The 24,465-nt window shown below is 43.7% G+C and overlaps 1 protein-coding gene across 12 annotated transcripts in view; it reads left to right on the forward strand.

The window, feature by feature from the left end:
- The window catches only part of KALRN (kalirin RhoGEF kinase), a 484,760-nt gene that overhangs the window by 418,738 nt on the left and 41,557 nt on the right, over window positions 1-24,465 (forward strand). For 8 of the 12 annotated variants that reach the window (XM_048309139.1, XM_048309143.1, XM_048309142.1 and 5 more), the window contains 11 exons: window positions 7,237-7,520; window positions 8,329-8,433; window positions 11,840-11,935; window positions 13,544-13,674; window positions 17,280-17,346; window positions 18,615-18,718; window positions 21,130-21,199; window positions 21,754-21,840; window positions 22,651-22,743; window positions 23,830-23,880; window positions 24,199-24,276. In XM_048309139.1, coding sequence (XP_048165096.1) covers window positions 7,237-7,520; window positions 8,329-8,433; window positions 11,840-11,935; window positions 13,544-13,674; window positions 17,280-17,346; window positions 18,615-18,718; window positions 21,130-21,199; window positions 21,754-21,840; window positions 22,651-22,743; window positions 23,830-23,880; window positions 24,199-24,276 — 1,166 coding nt within the window. The remainder of the gene's footprint in view (window positions 1-7,236; window positions 7,521-8,328; window positions 8,434-11,839; window positions 11,936-13,543; window positions 13,675-17,279; window positions 17,347-18,614; window positions 18,719-21,129; window positions 21,200-21,753; window positions 21,841-22,650; window positions 22,744-23,829; window positions 23,881-24,198; window positions 24,277-24,465) is intronic. The other 4 variants (XM_048309140.1, XM_048309144.1, XM_048309145.1 and 1 more) reach the window with 4 other exon arrangements.

Genomic DNA, 24,465 nt, shown 5'->3' on the forward strand with positions numbered 1-24,465 from the left:
ATTTCAGCAGGCTCTCTCTCTCTGTGCCTTCCCCTTGTGCTGTTTCTCTCCCTGGAGACCCAGCTCACTCATTCAGCATGCTCTCAGGATTTCAGTAACTTTTCTTGCAAGGTCTCTGGGGACCGTGCGCCTCTGTGCTGTTTCTCCAGGCTTTTGGTTTTATCTCACTCTTTGAAACTTTCCCAGAACTGCAGTGACTTTTCTCTGACCTCCAGGAACTGCAGCTCTTGAGCCCTGACACTCCGACTGGCACAATGAAGACCTGGAGACTACTTTGGGATGTCAGCTTTCCCAGCACATGTTGGATGGAAGCTGCATCTGAGCAACACCAGCTAAAAATAAAAGCTATTCAACTGAAGCTAATGGCAGGTTGCCACAAGTTATTGCTCATTAAAGTGAATTGACAGATGCTTAACTTCAGCTAATCATTCCCTGCTGCGAGATCGGCCTGGTATGAAGCATACTCAAACGTGGGAAGGGGATTCACAATAACTAAATTTAGCTGAGGGTATGATTTCCTCGGACTCCCTCTGTAGTTAATGGAAAGAGAGAGGCTCCTACGGGGCGTGTCCCACTCTGCATCGCCCTTGGGCAGAGCGTGCACAGCTCCTTGACTGCCGAGAGCAGGAGGTGAAGCTGCTGCCTGCCACAAAAATGAGTGGCTCCAAGTGACAGTGTTTACTCACCCCAGCTGGGTCAGTGCTTGTTTTCCTCACATTAGGTTTCAACCTGGAAGTGATGATCACAAAGGTGAATATTGAAGCCAACAGATTTGTGACTGTTTCCCAAAGTCAAAACCCATATGCAGAATCCCTCAGGAGCATCCCCTGCTTCGCAGTGTGGTTAAAGGGAGTTCTGGAGATCATTCTCTATCTCGAAGCAGCTCTTCTTTCATATTTCCAAGAAATGCCAGCTATTCAATAGCAAAACAGTGTGTTCTGAATGTTGTGTGATTAATTTAGATTCTAGTCCTTTTTTTCCCGTGTTCTTTTTGGAAGTTAGTCATGTTTGCATGCTTGGCAGTGAAACAGAAAGTCAGATTTTGAGGTTTTACATTACAGTGATCAGAAACTTTGTCCAATATGTCTGCTGCTTTCTCTATTGGACTAGAAACTTTTTTATAAAATATTTAACTCCATACCATTATTCTTGAGTTTGGATAGAAGTAATTTCATCCATGTAAATGGAGTTGTGAGAATCTTGCCAGATTGATTTGTACCTTTTGATGTTACTTCCAGCTTGAAGCTTGAAATAATACTCCCAAGACACAAACAGAAAATTCAGTTGAACGTTTTCAATTTGCTCATTTTCAGGAGATTATGAAGTTAGGGAGAGCATTTGAATCTCTGAACAAAATTTGCATTTAGATATCAATGGCATAGTTTGAACGTGTCTTTACCCTCTGGTGTGAAATTCTCTCCTACACGGTCCCATCTCATTTTTAGCTCGAGCTGGAGCACGGGGCAGGTCTGTGGTTGGACACGTGTGGAGCGGCTGAGCAGAGCTGGGAGCAGATGGGGAGCCATGGAAGTCTCCAGGGCACGTTTTGCAATTCCATTGCGAAAGTTTAATGTACTTCTAATCTAAAGGGCTTTTCAAGCCAGTTGTCCTCTGTCTTTGTCTGACATGGGCACTGAAAATTTCCTTGTTTTCACTTACATTCTTCCCCAGAGCCTGTTTCAGAGGCAGTGTCTGAGGAGACAACTTATCTGTTGACATTAGAGGTTGTAGAATACATTATTTGTGTTGTTAAAACCTAGCGTTTTCACTAGAGGAATAGCTGTAAAGTGACTTTGTATTGTCCTAATGTTCTTGCCTCCCGAACAAAATCCATGCCAGGTTTTACAGGCAGAATGGGCTCCAACACTTAAACCAGGATCGGTACTGTCATCTGCCTCAGCCACAAAGTTTTGTAACTCTGACTCGTGCCAATAAAAAACGTTTCACTGAGCATGTTTTGGACATTTAATACAAAAGCACAGAAAAGACCAAAGGAGCAGTGTTCATACCTCATTCTGCCATGTTTGCATCCATCAGGTAGAGCTTTAGTCCTGAATCCCTTGAGCAGATCCGAGGGGGCTCTCAAAGCAGCATTTCCCAAGGGGTAGTATAAAGGTTCAAGAGGCTGAGAACTGTCACCTGGAACCTGCAGCCTGGATGATCATGGAGGTGCTCTTGAAAAGGACAGGAGAGGGTACATTTGATGGTTTAGATGGATCTTGTTTGTTTAGCATGAAATACTAACACAGAGGCTTTGTTTGTGCACAGGATGAGTCTAGAAGATTCCTGCTTTCCAATAAGTTTTGGGATGGAGATTCCCATTCTTTAGGAAATTTACTCAAGTAAAGACCAAGTCTTTTACCCACATCTGATTAAATTCTGTCTTCGCACAAGTGTTATTTTACAGGAACCACTAAATGTGGAAAATGGGCTCTGTTGAGTGCAGCAGAGCTGATTTATGTGCCCATCAGTCAGATTACCATTATTGGCTTTCATTCACAAGTGGAATTATCTCTGTAAAAAAAACCTGTTGATTTAAATGCACATGCTACTAGGACTTCAGAGTTCCCATTCTGGCTCATTTTCTTTGACGTCTGTGGAAAAATCCTTTTCTCTCAGGCTGTTTTTCTGGGATGTAAATGGAGCCATAGATAAATCAGAAGAGGATTCACCTCACTTAAAGCAAGACTGTGCCCTGCTCTAGTCTCCTGTTTTCATAGCTATATTCTGTATTATCTTCTGGTTATGGACACATATTTCTTTCCTATCCTTTATGATCTGTCATTATTATGCATCTAATAGAGAAGAGTAATGTTTTCTTCAGAGTTGCTCTGAGAAGCCTTTCCTTTCCCTGTTAGAGATCTGAGGTCCTGCAAAGGAGTCTGGTGCTGCCTGAGCCTGATCAGACAAACCTCCCCTCCCATGTGTGTTCTGGGGAACAGGGAGGTAAAAATAAAATGCCTTGCATTTATGTTCCAATAGTAATTCCTACTGACTCAAATGAGAATATTACTGTGCCTCTAAAACCAGGTCTAAGAAATTTTTGTTTTTCTTTTCACCCGAGGTTGCACAGAACTGGAACCTTCTATTTTTCAAGTACAAGAGCTGTGCTTTTACAGATGTCTGTTCATTTGACCAACAACAACAAACATTTCATGGCTGCAGCAGTGCAAAAGCTCTGAATGTTAAAGCCCTTTGGTCTGGCTGAGTATCTCTCACAGTCCTCTTGCCAGAGGTTTCTTGGAGGTTTTCTTAGGAGTGTTTTGGAAACCATCATTTCTTCTGTCTGAATGAATGGTTTGGCCAGGAAATCAATCTAGCCACACGAGTCTGCTGATCTCCTTACACCCGTTTTGCTTCACCAAATACCTTTTTTTAGATGTGTGTCCTGGGACATTGGTGGGAGGACAGCTCCTCAGGGCAGACCCGCTGCAGTGTGGGGACAGCTGCTGCATCTTTCCCAAAAGCTCTCTGGCTTTTCTTAAGCAAACTGTGTTTCCAAAGAGCTCTACTAATGCAACTTGAAAAGCGCAATTGTGCTAGTGCTTTGCAAGAAGAGCGTGGTAACGTGTCCTCCTCTTCCGCTTGATCCACCTGGTGTCTGGGTCTCGGGCCAGTATCGAGTGTCATGATTAATGTGTTTGTAGCCATATGTGCCGCAGAAGCAGAGCTCATGTGGCTGAGGAGTTTGTCTGCAAGGTCTTTCCTGGCAGATTTTTTTGTGTTTCATGTTTCTTTCTCTCATTTTGTGAGCTCTGCTCTTCCTTGAGCTCCAGTCCTTCCTCTGCAACCATGTCGCTGTGACCTGCTTTATGTGCCAAGGAAATCATTCTCAGCAGGGCTGGCAAAAGGCAAATGTGACTTGCTCACAAATGTATCCAAATTTGCAGTTCCTTTGAAAAAGAAGAAAAGGTTATGAATATTGTGTGTGGACTCTCAGTGTGGCTTTTGGATACTGCGTGTTCGGTAGCGGAGGGAATTGGGATGATGGGATGGGAGTGCTTTGTACCAATGTGGGGTGTGGGCAGAGATCAGCACCTACCATCAAAGGGCTCTCATGGTGGCTGTGGAGCAGGGAGATTGATGCCAGCCTTTCTCTCCCACCTCCCTGCCTATTGCCCAGCCAGCAGAGACTGCCTTACCAGGCAACATAAGGCCGTGTTTCCAGTCTTGGGCTGCATAGGCCAGGCAAAGCGTGGGCTCTGTCCCAGATGCCTTACCGTGCTGAGCCAGGGCAGTTCAGCAAACAAGGAGAAAGAAGGGGACTTCATATCTGACAGAGTTGCATGGCATGACCAACATGTAGTAACTCTTTGGTAAACAGCCTTTTTCATCACCAAAGGCATGACCTTGAGCAGGAAAATCCAGAGCCTTTTTCAGGTGGGATCATTTGACGGTGTAACAGCCTCCCTCTGGAAAGCTGTGGGTTGGCTTCTGTCATGGCTGATGGCTCTGAAACCCTGATGTTCAGTCTGCAGGGGGTTCCTGGCTCTGGGTGTCAAAATTATTGCAAACAGGCAGGGTGGGCTGTGGGCCAGCTTGGGACTGGGGCTGTTTCTGCCCACATGCTGTCTTCCTAGGAATGACAGCATTACTGACCGTCACTTCCCCAGGACAGCTGAGCAAAGAGTGCGGTGGCAGGAGAGGTGCTGTGTGTCTGTCCATGCCCCAGCTGCAGCTGTGCTGCTGGGGAAAGGAGAGGGAAGCAGCAATGCAAGGGCCTGACCCTGCTGGGAAGGGAGGTCACTGCCCCTTCACAGCCATCGGGGTTCCTGGATTTGGCCCTGCCTCAAGCCCACCAGGCTGAGATAGGATTGCCACCTCAGGAACAAACCCTTGGGGTTGTCTCAGGCTTCATTAGCCTTCTATCAGCTCCCTTCCCTTACCAAACGTTAAATTGGCAAGGTGCTGTCGACTGGAGGTGGGGGGTTGGACTGCATTACTTACAAGCTGTAGTAAAAACCTCTCTGTACATCAGCTGAGATGTGGTGAGATCAGCTCATCCTTGGTTCTCCTCAACCTCCCACCAAGCCCAGTTCCCAGCAAAGGCAATGAGTCCATGATACAGCAGCTTCCCCCAAATCATCCCTGGGAGTGGCAGCCCCGCAGAGCTATTGCTTCCAGCATTTCTCCATCTGACTGCAGCCCAGATCCCTTTGCTGCAGTAATTCCCAAAGTTAATCCTCCTGCAGCAGCGGTAGGAGCGCAGGCACCTGCGGGCACTCCTCTCAGCAAAGCCCCTAGGCCAGGAACCTTCAAGCTTCCCCCACCGCCTGAGGGGCTTTCAGTGCTGCATGGGGTGCGAGGGCACTTGGAAAATCAAACCCACCATCGTGAAACCCTGAATTTTGCTGACGCAAGGCGCGCTGATAAACTTGCAGAGCATCACGTGGAGCCTGCGAGGGAGAGCTATCCAAAGCCTATTGAGGGGGAGATAAGCTGGCCCCTGACAAACACTATCTTGCACTCGTTGATTTAACGCTACTTTGTGTACATGGAATAACATCAGCAGGAGCTGGCTAAACCCAGGCCTTTTGGAGATAAGTCTGCTACTTTGCCCTTACAGAGGAATGCCAGAAAATCCCCAGCAGCTCCACCTGGGATCCGCTCCACCTGGAATCTGTCCTCCTCCCAGTTCCTCTTGCTCTCACTCCTGTTGTCAAAAAGCAGATGATTGAGATTTTCTTCCTGTCTGGAAAATGAACTTTTGACTTTCTCTCTAGCTTATTAAAATTATTCCTGTATGTTCTAAAATTTAACTTTTGACCTCAGGTATGTAATAATTTATTGGTTCAACTTCTGACTGATGCTGTGTATGGCTATAAAATATTCTGACTCTAATAGTCTGCATTGTGCAAGCTGGTAGACAAGGCAGGATGCAATCTCTGCTCCGTGCACAGAGAGCTGCAAGCAGCAGCTGTGCCCAGAGGGGATATGATTTCTTCATGCAGGTATCAGGAACTGGCTTCTAAAACAATACAGGTAATGATTCTCTACGAGAGTAGCTCTCGCTCAACATCTGTACAACCCAGCATCTCTAATTGTATTTATTGCTGAACTGAGATTATCTGGATGCACCAGTCTATTTTCATGTATTGTAACTTCGGTTTTTGGTTTCTGCTGGAACAGATAAAAGATTCAGTGATAACAATGTAAAAATGTTTGATAACATCAGCTGGCTCCTTTCTGATGTACAGCCTGAGATGTTTCTTACAGGAGTGCAACAGTGTCTGAATTTTGTAAAAAAAAAAGAAAATCTTCATCCTAAACTGTGTGGGATTAAACATCTCAGTCCCGGATAGGGAGGGGAGGGAGTTGCCTTGCCATGGTTTCAGAAAGTTGAAAGCGGGTCACTTGTTCCTGAAGGGCAACTGGGAAATCTTTGAGCAACTTGTTTGTTTTGGTTTTAAAGCCTTACTGACGTTGGCACATCTTTGGTCTGTTGCATTTGGGGGGAGTAAGGAGGGTTGCAGCCCTTTCTAAGGTGCCAGTCTGAACATGTGTATCAGTAACTGAGGGTGGATGTCGTTCAGCAGAACCTCCTGCTTCCATATAATGAAACTATTTTTTAGTTTTAAGCCTGTCTCGTATCTTCTTATTGAGAGTTGCCTTTGGTTTGAACAGTTTGTCGTCTTTTGTAATTGTTCATTCCAGTTGCTTAGTTCTAGGGAATGTGTGAACTCTTCTGACAGATTGTTTTCAGAGGCAAAAGAGATAATTTTAAGGTGCTTCAAATGTTAATAATCAGTCTAACTAAATCATGTCATTGGGGTCTGTAACCAGCTGAGAAACAATTATGGAATTGGAACCTGACAATGTGTTGGTGTCTGTCAGGTCTCCTGTAGTAATCTACTTTTTGTGCTTATTTTCTTCCTGGCAATTCACAATGAAATTGTGGGAGGAAGCTGAGAAATTCAGCACTTAGCATGAAAATCAGGCTTCCATAAAAAAAACCTGAATAAAAACCTGCATTTAAAAAACTTCACCATCTGTGATCTTTCATAAGGACAGATAGTGTGGTAGGAAATAAGAGAGGTGTGTGAGATTGTGGGAAATGCCCATTGCAGGGCATATTCCTCTCTCTGGTGTGCAATAAAGTTTGCATAAAGTCCATAGGTCACAAACCCTTTCCCCAAGGCAGGCTGTGTTCTCATGCTCAGTGCTGCGAGCGCCTGACGTGCCCTGGGGAGCAGAGGGGTGCTGGAATGAGCTCTCACCTGCGCCGTTTTCTTGCAGAAGCATATTCAGTCTCTTCCAATGACAACGGGGGCAAGTCTGACTCAGTGGCCAACTTACAACCCCAGCCATCCCTCAACTCCATCCAGAGCTCTCCGGGCCCCAAGCGCTCAACCAACACCCTGAAGAAATGGCTGACCAGCCCCGTGCGCCGCCTGAACAGTGGGAAGACCGAGAGCCACATCAAGAAACAAAAGAAGGTGCGAGATGGCAGGAAGAGCTTTGACCTGGGCTCCCCAAAGACTGGAGATGAAACCACTCCTCAAGGAGACAGCGCAGATGAGGTGTGTGTTGGTGTTTGTTAGTGTTCATTGCAGGAAAGACCGTGTATCTGGGATATTCTCCTCTGTGGGGTGTGAGTCATGCTTGAGTAAATGCAATTCCCTTAGGGTCTGGAGGGAACAGCCCGTGGTACATAAAATTGCATTGTTTAAAGCTCTGTTGCAAACAGCTTTGTCATCCAAAGAGCAGTGGAATATATAAGGAACGGTATTTCACAGTTTGCATGTATTATTGTCCTTTGACTAGGTTTTTTTAATAGCCAATTAGAAAGCTGCCAGGGAAAGAAAGGAAGTTATTCTTGAGCAGCTGTTACCACTTTTTGCTGAGCTTCATATCACCTTTATGCTACAATGGCAGTGTAATTCCTTAATAAAAGAAAATACTCAGAGAAATAGCCGTGTTTCTGTTAAATCTGCTATACAGTTAAACCTGCAGTTTTTCTGCAGGCATGTTCTCCACCAGAATGGCACGTTTCTGATAAAGTGAATGAGGAATTAATGCCAAAAATGCAGAAGATACTAACTGAACATAAATAGAGAAACACATTTTTAAAACTGTACATCGAACAGTTCTTACTTAAATGAAAAAACTACTATTCTGTCAGCACGCAGATGTAGCTGCCTTAGCTGCATAAGTGACCTATAAACCATATTTCTGTAAGCCTTAAGATGCAGCAGGATTAACCAGCAAAACCTTATGTCTTTACTGCTTCTCTTCCATTACCTGCAATTCCCTCCATCCAGCAAAATACTGAGCTGAAAAGATAAAATATGCTGTCCCTGTTTCTAATTATATTTAACTTTTCTTCAGAAGAGCAAGAAAGGTTGGGGAGAAGATGAACCAGATGAAGAGTCTCACACACCTCTTCCTCCTCCTATGAAGATTTTTGACAATGATCCTACCCAAGATGAGATGGTAAGGCCTCCCCTACTATATAATTTTTATGTTTAAGTGCATTTCTCACATAGCTATATCACAGTGGTTTCATAGTGGTCTTCTAGTATCAAGGGCCTAGACTTGTGGTTATGAGAGTCTCCTATATGCAAATCATAATCTAATACCTTTCTCCAAGTGGATTTACAAACGAGTGGATTTTGCTGGATAAGCAATTTAGCCCTGGCATCCCATCTCATGACAGGTCGATGGTGTGCCTGTGTTGTGTGTGATTAGAAAGCCCCTGCAGATCGATAATGCGTGTTTTCTACATCTGTTTGAAAAGTGCTGTTGGTGTCTGTCTGTAGCAGTAGAAATGGTGTTTGGTGGCACCATGCTGCTGGTGGTAGCTGTCTGACATGAAGTCAGAGTTTGCTGTGGTGGTTGGTCCTGTGGCTTGCAGGGTCCTGTGGCTTGCAGAGTCCTGTCTTGGACTCGGGGTAAGAACCTGTGAATATGGCTGAGACAGTGGTTTGCATTCACAGCCAGTCCTGTCTGCATGTGTCCCCCCACCCTTTCCTGGTGCTGTCATCTCCCTTGTAGAAAACCATCCTCCTGTTCTGCAGTTTCCTGCTTTCCTGCTGGCATCTGTTTTTAGCACTGCCACTTCTGTATCGCTGTCCTCTGATTGTAATTGCTGCAGGCAAAGAGGCAAGGATAGGGGAGATTAATAAATTGTCGGGAAAGAAAAACCAAAACAACCCAGAATGTTCTTGGGGAAGGTTCAGGCAGAAGTTTGGAAATACAGAGAGAGGAGGATGTAAATATTTCTGGGACTCAAGGAGCAGAGTGATGGAGTAAAGGATTCGGGGGCTTGCTGCTAATCTGTCAGGAAATGTTATGACATTGTGGTGGCAGCAGGAGCAGAAGGAAGCAGCTGGAGCTGTGGACTCCTGCCCTCAGAGTGCTCTGTGTGCTGCTGGCTGTCTGGCGAGGGGCAGAGGCGAAAGGTCGGCGGAGCAGAGCCCTGGTGGATCCATGCCCAGCACAACAGCAATTGCTCCTGGCTTGTTCCCCATGGCGTTTAGCTAAACGTTTGGGGCTTAGTTTGCTTTTTCATTTTGGGGACATGGTTTTATTTTGTGTTTTGTTTTAAAGAAAAACAAAACTGCTGCAGCTCGGGTCACTGTTGTTGGTGTCCAACATGCCGTGTGATTTCAGTATTTCGTGAATACATTTCTGACAGCATAAATGTTGTGGAACTAAGCTGTTTTCTGCTTCAGATGTCTGAGCTTTACACAGTGTTTTGGCATCCTGTTTCTTCACCCACTTCTAAAACAGAAGATTAAATAGAGCAAGATGCATCTGAAACCCCTTTTTTTCCTGGTTTTTTCTTGCCCTACTCAACCTTTGTCATGGGGGTAAAAAACGAAAGCCCATAGGGTCCTGAATTTCCTGGCACAGGAGCACCGTATTAGCGGTGTTTGAGCCATGCTGGAGCTGAAAGCTCCTTAATGGTGTCAGTTTGGGCACAGTGGCCTGCTCATGTCCTCCCTGTGTGCTTACAGGCACAGGCTTAGGCTGCACCAGCAGCAGCAGTGTGGGGCAGTAGCTGTGGTAAGTAGGAGAGGTGTGCATGTATGGGAGGTGACACTTTTCCCTGAGTCCATCTGCCAAGCAGCAGTAATCGTGCCTCACTGCTCTTGGAGGCTCTCATAAAGACAAATTGCAAGATCTCTTCGTATTAGAAATTCTTAATTTGCTTCATGAGAAATAGAAATACCATCTTTCAATTTGCCCCACTCAAACCAGACTCCTGTCGATCTCAGAAGTTTTATTTAACCCCAGAATTCTTGTAGGCAGCAAATGTTTTCATGCTTCCTTCAAAATCCTGGAGTTATTTACTTTTCAGAGACATTGAGCAATTTCAGTTAAAATAAGTGAGAGCAACAGCTGTTTAGTGCCTCCAAAAATTGGACTCCTCCTGCTAGAATGGTTATGTTTGGCAGTTATCATCAATGTATTTGTCCAGTATCTCTTCAAAGTCCTTATTTTCAGTCTTTTTTTTTTCTAAACACATCTGTCTGCATTGCAGGTGAAACAGGCAGGCTGAGTTTTTACATTAGTATGAGATTCCTGCATTACCAGCCTAATTCCTCAATTACCAGCCTGATTTCCTGTAGTTTTTGTTGTTGTTGTAATTAGAACTGTTGATTAGATGTATTATTTGTGGAAGACAAGTTGATGAGTAGCAGTGTGTTCATGTTTCTGTTCTGTCACAAGGCTTCTGGTTAGGATTAATCTCCTTTGCCTCTTTTTTTCTTCTCCTGGGGATGTGTCACTCAACAGGAGCAACCTCCCCAAAGGGCTGCTGACAGAGGTGGCTAGCTGCCCAATTCCAGCCATCACATTTGCACATCTCTCTCCCCAGCACTGTTTAATCTCAGATGTGTGTTCGCTGGCACCTGCACAGTGACTTCATTGAAATAGCTGCCCTTCACAAGACTTTCATTAAGCAGCTGAGAGATGAATAAACTTTTTCATAATTTATAAAATTTTAGCCATGCTTTAGTCTGTGTCAGCCTGACAACAAAAGGGCTTGTAGTTTGAGTCAGTGCTTGTATTGCCTTCAGAAGAAATGTATATACAGGTGAGCTAATAAATCCCAATTCCCATAGCTATCAAGTGGGTTTGGGTGTTCAGACTGAGGTTAGGACAACAATCAAGGGGTGATATGCCCCTGTAGAGCAAAAACCTTAAACTAAAACTGAGTTTTTCTGCCCTCCTGTGCCAGGTACCCAGGAGAGATGAGATATGTAGGGATGTTTTGTCTCCACTCGTTGCTGAGAAGGGACAGAGGAGTTACACATTTTAGATGACTGAAGTTGCATGAGTGGGAGGTGTCATCTAAGTTCATTTGGAGTTGCAATTGATCTGTGGGGAAGGGATGGAGGTGATTTGTTCCCCCCTGCCTCCCTCCCCTATTGCCTGTAACTCCATGTGTACCTTGTGCTTAACTGCTTTTATTAAATATGCATGTATGGAGGAGGGGGTAATTTCTTACATCTGCAGTAAGAAAATCAATTTTCTGGAGCCTGTAAGACCTTAGACGGCCCCAGAAGGAGGAACCAACTTTAAGAGTACTGTGACCTGTTTGTAAATGAACTTCAGTTCTTTGCTGCTGTTCCCTGGTTCCAGTCTTGGAACTGCTGCAGGGAGATGTGCAGCCAGAAGTGGATGGCAATTCCATGCTTGTCTGACACAGCAACACTCGCTCACCTGACTTGCATGTGTCCCTCTAACCCTCCAGCCCCCTTTCCATGTTCCTTCTCTTGTCTTGGAAGCTTCTTCACTGAGCACTTGGGTTTCCTACTCCCTTCTCCCTTCTCCCTCTCCCTACTCCCTCTCAAGCTAACTTGCTTTTCCTTTGCCACCTGGTGTCTTGCAGTCCTCTTCTTTGCTAGCTGCTCGACAGAGCTCCTCCGATGTCCCAACTGCTGCGGATCTTGTCAGTGCAATAGAAAAGTTGGTCAAAACTAAGCTGGTAAGTTTAGTGTTGTGAAAACTGTGTACACAGCAGGCCCGATGTGACTCTAAGGAAGGGCTTTAAAAGGCTGCCTCTTGTTCTGGTTTCCTTGCTTTCTACCTTCATCTGCTCTGCTTTTATTAACCCTGTGTGCTCTGCTTCTCAGTAGTGCCCAGTATTTTGCTCCCCTGTGAGATGAAGCCTACATCTCACGTAGGCTCTGCACTGCATAGTCAAAAGTCACTTCTGGAGTAGGCTTTGCAGAGCGTGAGTTACTGTACTGTACACTTTCTGGGGTCTTGTTGGTATTCAAATGTTACACAGTGGGATGTTTTGTTTGTTTTATTTTAAAGATTGTTCTGAGGCACAGTGAGTTTTACTACCCACGTGAATTTGTTTGGTGTTCTGGTTTCAGTAAAAAGACCCTCTAAAGAGTAGAACTGCTTGAAGTACCACAGCTGTGCTTTAATTGTACAAAGATTCATGTGTCACTTTTAATCTGCCTTGTCAACTCTTTCTTGCAGGGAGTGGAATAAGCAATAAAAATGCTCTGGGATTAATTTGGTCAAAAATTTCAGTATTGTGTGTTCTCCCTGCTGATCCCATGTCTGCTGGACAAGGAGTAAATCCTGTTTCATATCTTGGCTTCTTTTAAGTTTTCCCTGAGCAGTTCAAAAATGTTAATGTCAAAGCTAAACCTTTTTCTACATGTCCCAGGACCTCTAAAATTAGCTAAATGCTTTCTCTGAACAAGTTTAACATAATTAACAAGCAGGGATGTGATGAGCCTACAAAGGTTCATTTCCTTACATCTACTGGAACAATGAAGAGAGTAAAAAAAAATTTTTAAATCCCCACAGTGATCATTAAATTACTGCAACTCTGAGCAAGCATCTTTATCTAGTGAATAATTTCAGAAGGTTTTGGTATTTTCTCGGTTTGAGATGTTGGTACAGGAAGAGAGTCAGCATTCATAGGGTGCTTGATAAGGCATGAGTGGTAAAGGAGCTCTTTGTGGCATGGGAAACCAAGAAGGCTATTCCCAGAAAATTCACTTTAAATAGTTTTATTCCATCGAGGGACTAACAAACTGAAAAGTATTTCATTAATCCGGTTAGACATATTTTTTTGATGATATATTATTTTCTCTCCCCCACATGCAGTCTATTAGACTATTACAACTACTTTCAAGGGATTTGGGGCAAACTTTAATTATTGTGGAATGTTACTATGTGTCCATCTATTTCTTTTTGTGTTTTATTTTACTACAAGAATCCCCCATTCAGCTTTTGGCAGAGGAACTTCTAACCATGTGTAGCCTAACAATGGTCCTGATTGAGACATCAGGATATTTCCAGGTTGATTTGTAATAATTTGGAAGAGTTTTCTTTTCTCAGATCTACTGGAACATCTTTTTCCACCTTCTAACAAGAGGATGACAACTCTGCTTTAAGGATTTTTTGGTGGGGTCCTACATCAACCTAAAACTAGTTTGGTTGTGTTTCACGAAGTCCTGCAGGAGAGTGTTTCTGAATACTCTGTAGTGGTGGTTGCAGAACTGACTTGAATACTGATGCTGGAGTTCAAGGAAAATGTTTATTCTGTTGTTCTTTGGGGTTTTTTTAGACCCTTGAAGGAGGATCTTACCGAGGAGGCTTAAAAGATGCCACTGGATGCTTAAATGAAGGAATGACACCTTCAACTCCCCCACGAAACCTTGAAGAGGAACAAAAAGCCAAAGCAATGAGAGGCAGGATGTAAGTTGTATTACTGGTTCTTTCCAAAATATGTACCCAAGGGGGACACACAGCAGCACTGCAGGAATACTTTGTAGTCAGTGAGTGAGTGTGGAACTGAGAGTAAAGCTGTGTTCTGCTTGCATCTGTTTTTCTTAACATGTAAAAACACTTCATAAAAGCACTTCCACACACAGGAAGCTCATCTTCAATCTAAAATGTAGAGCTTTTACACCAGATAGCAAATATCTATTGCTGTAAAAGCCTCTGAAGAGCTCAACAGGTATTACTGAGATGTGTGCATTGGTAATTACTGCATTGCCAGAGGTGAAAGCTCTCAGAGGGGGAATATGTGGTTGACCTTATTAGGTACCTTTGAGAAAAAGAACAGTGAATCCCTCTAAGATTTTTTGAAAGAGATATTTTTTGCCCTCATTATTAGCATAGGAAGGGACAGGATTCAGATGCATCTGTGGTGGAAATGTGCCACTGAAGAAAAAGTTCCATTTGGGAAACCCTCATGCCTGTGGTAATGAGAGAAAAAAGAAGTGGTGACAGCTCATGAAAGTTGTTTTTTAAAATTAGCTGTACACTCTCTTAAATTTAAAAATAATGCTTATTCCTTCAAAGCCTATAATGATTAAAGCATTTCTTAAATGTGTGTTCAGCTGAAGAACACAGAGAATTGGAGCAACGGAATCAAGAATTTTATGAAAGAAAGCTGAAGTAGCTGTTTTCTTTGTATCACCTCTTACACCAACAACAGGAACTGCAATGATTAATCAAATGGTAGATTGAGGGGAGAAGTAACATTCCATACAGATCTCATGGGAGTGTGGTAAGGTGAGAGATGGAAGAAGAGCATCCCATTTTAGGAAAGATGCCAAGTCAGAGGAGAACCAGAGGAAGTAAGAGCAGTGTCACAGGTCTGTGAAAGCCATCATTTGCTCCTGCAGTTTGTTGTAGGAAGCCAGAGGACGGATACAGTGAGGAGCTGGAGCAACTCCCAGTAGCAGACAAGGACATGACACTCCTGCATGTGTTTCTGAATGGGAGAAGTTTTCTACAAGGCAGCTGTCAGCCTCCCCACAGGGAACATCTCTGCCCATGACTGTCTCCTGAAAGCTCCTCAATATTGCAGGATCTGGAGTTCCTCTGGTGGCAGTTCATTAATTAGGTGACTGGCAGCTAACTGCAGGTTGCAGTTTTAGTGCAGAGACCTCTGCCAATGTAAGAAGAGCTAGAGGAACGCTTCTGGCAGGGACTGGCAGCCTATTACGTGCAATTAGTAGCTGCCAGAATTCCTGAACACCAGGATGTTTAGGAGCACCTGCTAGTGGCTTTCAGTACTAGACATCTGTCTCCCCTCCAGCTCCTTTGTGTCTTCATTCTGTGTCTCTCCAGCTTGCTGGATTTAATTCCACAGTCATGTGAGGCAGCTGATCTCCCAGCTTGAGCTGTGACCCTCCAATCCCCACAACACAGCAGCTGAACCCTTGCACAGGCATAGGCAGCAATGTCCTGTGTTCCTGGCAGCACATGCATGCCAGCAGTTAGCCCTGGGGTTAGGAAATTCCTTATTCCATGAGGCTTGGTTGCTGCATTTCTGTGAGCAGTAAGACAGTAGTGTCTCCTTGAGTGTCATTGTTCAGTATAGGTCTAATAGGGAGTTTCCAAGATATCCAGATATTCAGACTCAGTCAGAAGTGAGGAGGCTCTAACCTTGCTCCTGTTCATGCCAGTTTAAATACAGCTGTGTAGTCAATAACTGCTGGTGACCAGTGCAATTTGCAAGCAACTCCCTGCCCTGTTATCAGAGCAGGAGATGAGTGAACTTGAATTTTTGTCTACATGCATCTTAGAAACCTTAAATTTGGGAGTACTTCTAAGGTGCTGCATCAGGTAGGCTTCAGAGAATGAGTAGAGATGGTAAAGGTTGATTTTCCTGCTTGGTACAAAGAGGGGAGCAGAGGGAACCCTGGTGCTGAATTTAAGGTAAGCAGTGGAGGTGCAGACCCTGAGTCCTAGTAGAGGTGTAAATTGGCAGGTTTTGTCTGTTCACCAGAAACCTGGCTGCTGCACTGATTCCTAACAAACACACACCTGCCTGCATGTCCTGCAGCATTATGTACTACAGGTACCCGCTGCTTCATTTTTAGAGCAGAACTTGGCTGGGTGGATCCTTGCAGTAACCTCGTAGATAGGAGAGGTTCTCCCATTCCCTCTGCAGCTCTCTGTGCTTGTGGGGAGCAATGCAAACAGAGGTGGTGCCAGCTGGAGGGTCCCCTCCCAGCCTTCCTCTCCGGGCAGAGGGGACTGTGGAGCCTGTCCCAAGGGCACGGGGGTCAGGCAGCCTGAGGGGCTGTGCAGCACATGCCTGCTCAGGCCACATGCTGCTGGGAAAGAGCAGCCTCTTGCCTTTTGCCCTACACGTGTTTGCTGCCCGGGCACAACTTGGCAGAGCGCTCCAGAGAGCCCAAGCATCTGGTGTGGCTGCTGCCAGCCCTGCCTGCTGCCAAGGGGGCTGGATTTCACTCTCAAACCAACAAGAAGCTGTTTGACTTTTTTCTGCCACATGGCCAAAGTATCGCCTCTGCTTTGTCTGAGCAAGGGACACGTCGTGAGTGCAGCAGGAGCAGGATTTATTTTCTCAGTAGCCTCTCATAACTAAGTCTCTCCTTGCCAGTTTGGTTGGTTTTTCTCCCTCCAGGTATTTTAAACCAGGCTTTATCTTAGCACTGTTTGCCCTCAGCCCTATCACTTCAAGTGGGTCAGTCTGGTGATTGATGTGGACAGAGAAATATCAGACATGAAAGCACTCCTCTATCTTGTTAGCCTTGTTACTGCTGTAGCAAACTTGAGGACAGATGAAGTTTTATTTGTCATGTGCCAAATCTGTGTATTGGCATAATTGAGAGACAAACTGTCTGCAGCAAACTATAACTTTTTGAAATTGTCCTCAGAAGAACATTATGTGATTAGTCAGTTTGACTTACAAAGGAGGGGCTTTTTTTAGCTTGCTGTTGTTTGCATGCATCAGGCCTTCATTAGATGACTCGCCTACCCGGGGTTATTAGCTCTGAAATCAGAGTTAAAACATTCGACACCCACACACAGATTACCTACTCCGAAAGATTAAGCTCTTAGTTATGACGGGAGAGGGGCTTTGTTTTCCACGTGTTTGAAACTTCCAAACTGAAATGTAATTGATGAATCTTGGGCAAAGCCAGATGGACTGGAGCAAGAAATCCTCTCTGCTTGCTGCAAAATGGGTCAGGACATGTCTCCATCGTTCTCAGGGGGGCTGCATAGGGGATGGGGAGAGGAGATCAGGGAGGGGTAGTTCAAGGTACAGGCAGCTGTTTGTGCTGCTGCTTTTGCACCATCCTGGGATGTGGTGGGGGAAGAGGGATAGCAGGAAAGAGTGGTTAAGAGATTTGAAATTCCTCTGACCTGAAATGTGACATTTTTGTCTTTTACATTCCACTGAGCTCTGAATTAAGGGTGAATTGTGTTACGTGACCTGGATGATGATGGGGTTTTATGGTGAGATCATATGTGGTAAAGGAGCAAATGGTAACATCAAGGAGTATGGTCAAATTCTTGTGTGTTCTGTTTTAATTTAGGTTTGTCTTAAATGAGCTGGTGCAGACTGAAAAAGACTACGTCAAAGACTTGGGAACTGTTGTGGAGGTGAGCTGAAGCAAACCCTGCTATGCAAAATGTTTTCCCACTAAAAAGCACCATGCTGACAAGTGACAACAACAAAAAATACAGCATGAGAAACAAACTGCTTTATTTTGCAGTCTGCTTCCATGGTCCCCTTCTCATGTTGACAGAAACAAGAAGAAATGCCTTTGGAAACTATTTTTGTTTCCATCTAGTAAATGTTGTATTTTAGGTTCAACTCCAGTGTGCAAAGGTTTTTCTTGGCTACCCTGCTTGTGACAAACTCTTTTTGCTGTAAGGAGCCTTGGAGGCATTGGTGGAGAATAATTTATCATCCTACCCCTTATTTCATGCTTTTCTTCCCATCATAGTGGGTAATGTGAACACATACTTTGCTTGAGTTTGCACCTGGACTTGTCCTTTGTCTGTGTACCTTTCTAGAAGCTGGGCCTGGAACTGTGTTGAGCTGCATGTGTGACCCATGGATTATTGTTTTGCAGAAAAGCTTGAGATAAAAGAGAATCTGGGGGTTTTTTACATTAAAAACAAGTCCTTTTTTTGCATTAAAAAACAGTCTTTTTTTTCATAAGCTTCAACTTGTAAAGATCTGGCTGATCTCTAGGGATCACCTGTCAGGTCTAACTCAGTGCAGGGTTCAGTTTTTTTCCCAGCAAGGACTCAGAAGTGGAGACGTGGGATTCACTAGTGGCATTCACTAGTCCAGGGAGAATTATCAGTCTATCTAACAGGGATTTTCAACAGCTTCCAAACTTGGAAACCTTTGTGTAATGTTCTGCTTACATCGTGCACCACTGGCAAACCTGAGAGGGCTGTCATGCTCCAAAGGCTTACACAGAAACTCTCAGGAGGTGTGAGAAATCCTGTTCTTGTGACTCTAAACTTACTGCTTGGCTTTGTGCTCCCACAAGATACTCATGATGAAGAATGGAAGAAATCTGTGCAGAGTCTGATTTCTGCCTTTTACCAGAGAAGCCAAGAGCTTGACAAACTACTTTAACTTTTATCTTACAATTGCACTTGTCACTTCAATTGCATCTAATAATGGTTTGTGTAAGTATTGCAGATATTCCAAATAAATCCTTTGAAGTTTTCTTTTAAGAAAACTGTGTAATTTAAAGTATCTACTTGCTTTTCTGGTTTTAAATTGTTCAAAAGATATTTTAAGCATTTTCAATGTAAAATATCTTGGCATTAAACTTTTGCTTCTTTAAAAAAAAAGTGTTTCCCCCTTAAATGAACCCTTTGCTGACCACTGATCCTTAATCCTAAAGGGCTTCATGAAGAGGATGGAAGAAAAAGGAGTTTCTGAAGATATGAAAGGGAAAGACAAGATTGTATTTGGCAATATTCACCAGATCTATGACTGGCACAAAGAGTAAGTGTTTTGGTTTAGTTCCTCTTTAGACACCTTTCTAACCACTTATCCATAGAGGGTTGGGCTATGTGGTGTTTGTATGTCTAAACTGCTTTTAATTGAACATCATCAGGTCATTCAGGGCTGAGCTGCCAAAGGATGCTGCCTCTCTTTAGATTATCTCTGTTGGTTTGTAAGGGCCGCTTAATAACATCACAAATCCTGGCTACCTTGAATCCTGAGAAGATGTTCTGATTTATGTGCTTTTAGCCACAGTTTCTCAGTACCCTAAATCCTGATACAGGGCTTTGTTTACCCAGCCAGAACCAGCACAACTGCCTGATGGAAGGCATCAGGCCTACCTGAAATCACTCTTCCCAGTGAAAAAAGAACCTTGGTGTGGGATAGCTTTGCACTGCCTGGCATCATGGGAGGGTGTTTGTCGTGCTGTCTGTGATCACAGGTACAGCTTTATGCTGGCTCAAACACAGTGCCAGCAGTGCTGGTCAGTGTGACAAGGATGCTGCACACAGGACGCTGCCCTGTGTCAGCTCTGTGCTGCTGATGGCTCTGCCACTCTTGCTGGGGAGCCCCAACAAGAGGCATCACTTGGAGAGGTACCACTGTGGTCCATCCACAGCTCCTGAGCTCATAAGTATTCCCAGCATCGCTCTCAGAGAGTTGCTGCTTGTGAGATATTCACTGAATCTTCAGAAAAGCTACTGGGGCTGCCATAATTGAGTTTCTTGGGTCACAGCTGTAGCCTCAATGTATCCTACTGATGGGCAGTAGCAGTGCTGGGAAATCATGGTTTCCTTCCTGTGTCTCGTGGATCTCAGCAACATCTTCACATGCAGCTGATTAGATCATTAAGGCTGACCATACCGGTGGTATTTGGCTAGAAGGGTGATAAAATACAAATTCCTTCAAGATCCTTCTTACTCTGGCATGCTTTGGCCTAGTTGATGCTTTTGGCTCTGAGTTAGGAGCTCAATTCCTTGAAAATCCTACTCCTACAAGTAGATTTTGAAAAGCTGCTGGAAACAAAAACCCTGGGCCATTTCCTCTGTAACTGTGAACAATGTCTTGCAATATGGTCATCATTTCAACTCTGCCACTCACAAATACTCTGCAGCTCCAATTAACTAAAATTTGAGCATGTATGTGTAGATGTGAGCAATGGACTTTGGACTGGAGCTTCCTTCAGCTCTGGGCATTTCCCTCACCCAGGAAGCACAGTATCCTTGCTGTCATGTGTCCCACAGGTGCTTATCTCATGGCCTCAGCCTGTCCTTATGTCCTGACAGATGACTTTGTGAGCACAAACTAAAAAATGTCAGAGGAAGCTTCACCTTATGTTGATACCAGAGAATGGAGTGTTTTTACCAGTGCTGTTCCTTGATTAAGTGTGAGGATAGGAGTTTTCTGTAACACAAATGGAAAGATTCCCTATTTTTAGTTCTGTATATCTGGGTCAAGTAGTGTATTTAAATGCAGATGAATGTAGCATTTATAGAGGGTTGGGTTATGGAAGCAGCTGTATCTAACAGTAGAAATGGTGATTTTTAATTGGGACATCTGCCCAATTTGCATCATTTTTTGAGGTTCTGGGATTTCTTGGGACCAGACTATTGCAAGCATGTCCTCTCACAAAATCTTGCTACTGTAGCAAATCCATGGAGGCATTTGAGACTGAAATCCTGAAATGAAAAAGAGGAAGATCATGGACAGGGCAATTGTTTGGATTTGCCTACCAGACAGAAAAATCTAGCAGTGTGTCTGATGTTTTCACCTCACTTTTAGGCATTCCAGTATATTTTTGATAAGGGCATTTGAGCTAGAATGAATGACCTCCTTGAAGCTGCAAGTCAAGATAGAGATGGTGTGAGAGAGAGAATTACTGTGACTATCATGAATAACATGTCTATTTATTATGAAATTAAAAACAGTGACAAACAGAACATATCATAAGTCCACCAGCAAAACATATTGATTTGTTTATTCAGGTGGAAACATATGCAATCTCTTTCATGTTGACCAGTACTCCAAATCTGCTCATGCAACTGAGAACTCTTGGTCAAAGCTGGAATTTTCATAAGCTGAGTTTTCACAAGCGTTTTGGTATATGGGAGAGTTTTACTCTGGGAGTTCTCAGTGAAGGAAAGCAACTCCTGCAATTAGACAGTGATCAGCACTTTTTGAAAATTCAAACCAGAAGAAGAGCAGACAGTTTGCAAGACAAGACCTCCACATTTCACAGCTCTCATCTAATGATTTAGAAATCCCACCATTAAGGGCTGAAGCCAAGCTTACCTTTTCATTTATTATTGGATACTGGAGCTAAAGTGCCACTCTTATATCTGAAGGATGACTAGTTTGCTGCTGGGATGACCTAAAGAAGTATTCTGAAGTGTTCATATCCTTTCTTTCAGCTTTTTCCTGGCTGAACTGGAAAAATGTCTTCAAGAACCTGACCGTTTAGCGCAGCTTTTTATTAAGCATGTAAGTTTTGTTTTGTTTCCTATATCTAGTACAATTGTCTTCTAGGGTGTGATGGCTCCTTTTCAAAAACACCTGTTTGTGTCAACTCGATGCTTTTGCATGTCTAAACTGAATTTAAACATAAAGTATCCGTACAGTTAAGCATTTACAGTGGGCAGCTGGATTGCACTAAAGCATTAATCATTGTCTTTTTGCAGACAACTTACTTGGGGGGCAAAATTGATGTGGCCGAGGACATCTGCCAAAATACAATTATGGCAGGTGCTACAATTTACATGTTCATGTGATATTAGCCAGAGTATAACTCTAGAGGAAATTTCAGACCTGTCAGCGTGGGTGTAACATCTCTCACTGGCCACAACCCAGAAAGCTCCCCTTGCCTAAGTGCAGCTGTGGAGGACAGAACCAGTTACCAATTTTCTTTCCTGCTTTAGAGAACTAAGTCTTTGGTTAAACCAAAAATAAGCAGAACATCATAGCAGCTTTCTGCCACCTTTTAATAACAGAAGGGTGGCCAATATCTCACGTGGCTGCTGTGCCTCTTGCCTTCACAGGAGCGGCGATTGCACATGTATGTGGTGTATTGCCAAAACAAGCCCCGGTCTGAGTATATAGTAGCTGAGTATGAAACGTACTTTGAGGTAAGCACGGCTCATTATGCATTACTGCTGCTTGCAGCTGTGAGTCCAGGTCAAGGAGACTGTTCTGTAAGCTGTGGGGTTTGCCTAAAACAAACTCCTGAAGATTTTGATACTGCACGTGCTGCTGAGGTCTCTGCCATACAGAGAAAGTGTTACTATTTAATTGCTTTCAAATTCTCATGTTGTTTACATATTTACATATTTACAATAAATATTTACATATTTACAATAAATATTTAATTCAATACTAACTGTGTGTGGCCCGCAGAGTACCACAAAGGCACTCATTTCTGTCCCAAGTAAGACTTTTAAATCAGTAGTGTGCAAACAACAGGGGAGGTAAAAGCTGTTGGAGCTGGGTGGTGCCTCTCATAAATCCCCAGCAATCTTGTTTCAAGAAGGCTTTGGGACCAGACACGTTGTGATAGTAATGTGAAAGAAGCGTGTTTAACAAGGGAAAGATGTTTCCTTTCACCCCAGGGCAGGAGGCCTGTTCTGCAGGACTCACTTGTGAGCTAATCCCCGCTGCAGTGGACAGAGTGACCCTCAGACCCTGCAGGGCTGCTCGGTCAGCTCAGAGGGGGAGGGATCCTGTGCTTTCCAATGCCTTCAGCTCGGCCACGACTTTAACCCAGGCCTTGCCTAAATAGGATATGCCAGATTTTTAAATCCTCAGAAATTCCGTCTTGCAAACAAAAGATTAAGAACAGACCAACTTTCTGTGGAAATAAGTCTCTGCTGAGACGTTTTATCGTGTTGTCTGTCTTACTCTGTGATTGTTTGCAATTGTTTTTAATCCTCATTTTTTAGGAGGTTCAGCAGGAAATAAGCCAGCGGCTGACCATCAGTGACTTTCTGATTAAACCCATTCAAAGAATAACTAAATACCAGCTTCTTCTCAAGGTGAGTGAAAACATACAGTTTGGATTACACTGTAGTCTGCGTGTTGGGTTAGATGCTGTTATTTTAAATCAGACTTAGACTTAATTGAGGAATAAATTCATCAAATTAAGAGGAAAGAGGGGTCTGCTTTCTGGGCATACAGTGACAGAGGCCCATGGAATATGTCCAGAGAGCAGGAGGCCACATCTGTGTGAGTGGTTTGCAATTTAGGATAGTAAACAGATGATTTTTTTTTTTTTCATTTTCTTTTGGAATTTTTTAATAGAAGGGTACACTTCAAATACAAATTTTTTTCCTCTGAGGTTTCAGAGCAAACTCTCAGTTTTTTTAAAATTGGAACAAAGATACACAAGTGTATTGCTAAAGTCTGTCTTTGGTGCTGAGGCATGCTTCTAGTAAGTGCTATAGCCTCCATTTCTGAATATCTGTCTTCAAATTAGCTGAAGAAACTTATTTTCAGAATATTCTGTTGTCTTAAAATTTGGGGAGCTCACCCCAATTTTCTTCCCCAGGAGCCTGACCACTTTGGTTTATGCTGACTTATCCATAATGACAATTACTCAGCACTCTTAAAAATTCATCATGAGGGGTCTGAAGCCAATATCTAAAAGCAGGCATGTCTGAACCCACCCTGTAATCTCCAGCAGCACTGGGGCTCTGAGCTGGTTTCTCCTCTTTTTTGAGCTATACCCAAGCAGGCTGCCATCAGCCCTGGTTTGGGAATTGCACACTAGCAAAGGCACAGCAGCGTGTTCCCCAAAATGCCAAAAGGAAAAGAAAACTCTTCGTGTGTATGTGTGTGTGTGTGTGGTCTTGTGGCTTAAGACAGGGACCAAGTAAGCATTCCCAAGGACTAACCCCAGCTTTGTCTTTTTTTCTGTGATCTTTTCAACAACCCTCCACACCCCTTTTCCGTATCTCTAAAGTGGTTATGACATTCAGCAATCTCTGAAGATGAATTTATTAATAGTAGCAAGTTTCTTCTCAGAAAATCACATGCTGAATATGCTTTTCCCTTTTCAAACTGGTGCCTTTTGTACTCTCTTTTCTGAAGTGCCTTAATGCAAACCTTTCTGCTTTCTCCAGGACTTCCTGAGGTACAGTGAAAAAGCTGGTCTGGAGTGCTCCGAGATAGAGGTACATTTTCATGCACTGGACAATAGGGCTGATGGGACTTTGTATGGAGGAATGAAAACCCCAGTATTCCTTTGACAATAGTTGAAGATCCTGCTGGTAGTCTAAATGTAGTGTTTCTCTTAGCTTAAATCAGAATTAAAAGATAATGGCACAGTCCTGCATTTTAGTCCTACACCATCCTCTTTTAGACATCTATTCATGAAGGCCTCGCCATGAGTCACTGCAGCAATTGTGCTATTGAACTTCATTATTTGACACTGTGCTTTTAGGAACCCTCTGGGTCTCTTGTAATAACGCAACATCCCTTTTCCTCAACAGAAAGCAGTTGAATTAATGTGCCTTGTACCAAAACGTTGCAATGACATGATGAACCTGGGTCGCCTCCAAGGCTTTGAGGTATGCATTTGCATTTGTCTTATAATAATAACTAGGCAAGGAAAATTATTTTATCTTCCTATGATTGTCTCTACAATCTACCCAAGCTGCTTATTTAGTGCTTGTTCTTCTGCTGTGCTGAGCTGCATGCTTTGGTGAGGTTCCAAAGGTGGGGGGGTGACACACCTCTCACTCTAAAGTTGAGGCAAT

The sequence above is a fragment of the Corvus hawaiiensis genome, chromosome 7 (genome assembly GCF_020740725.1).
Source record: "Corvus hawaiiensis isolate bCorHaw1 chromosome 7, bCorHaw1.pri.cur, whole genome shotgun sequence".
NCBI lineage: Eukaryota > Metazoa > Chordata > Aves > Passeriformes > Corvidae > Corvus > Corvus hawaiiensis.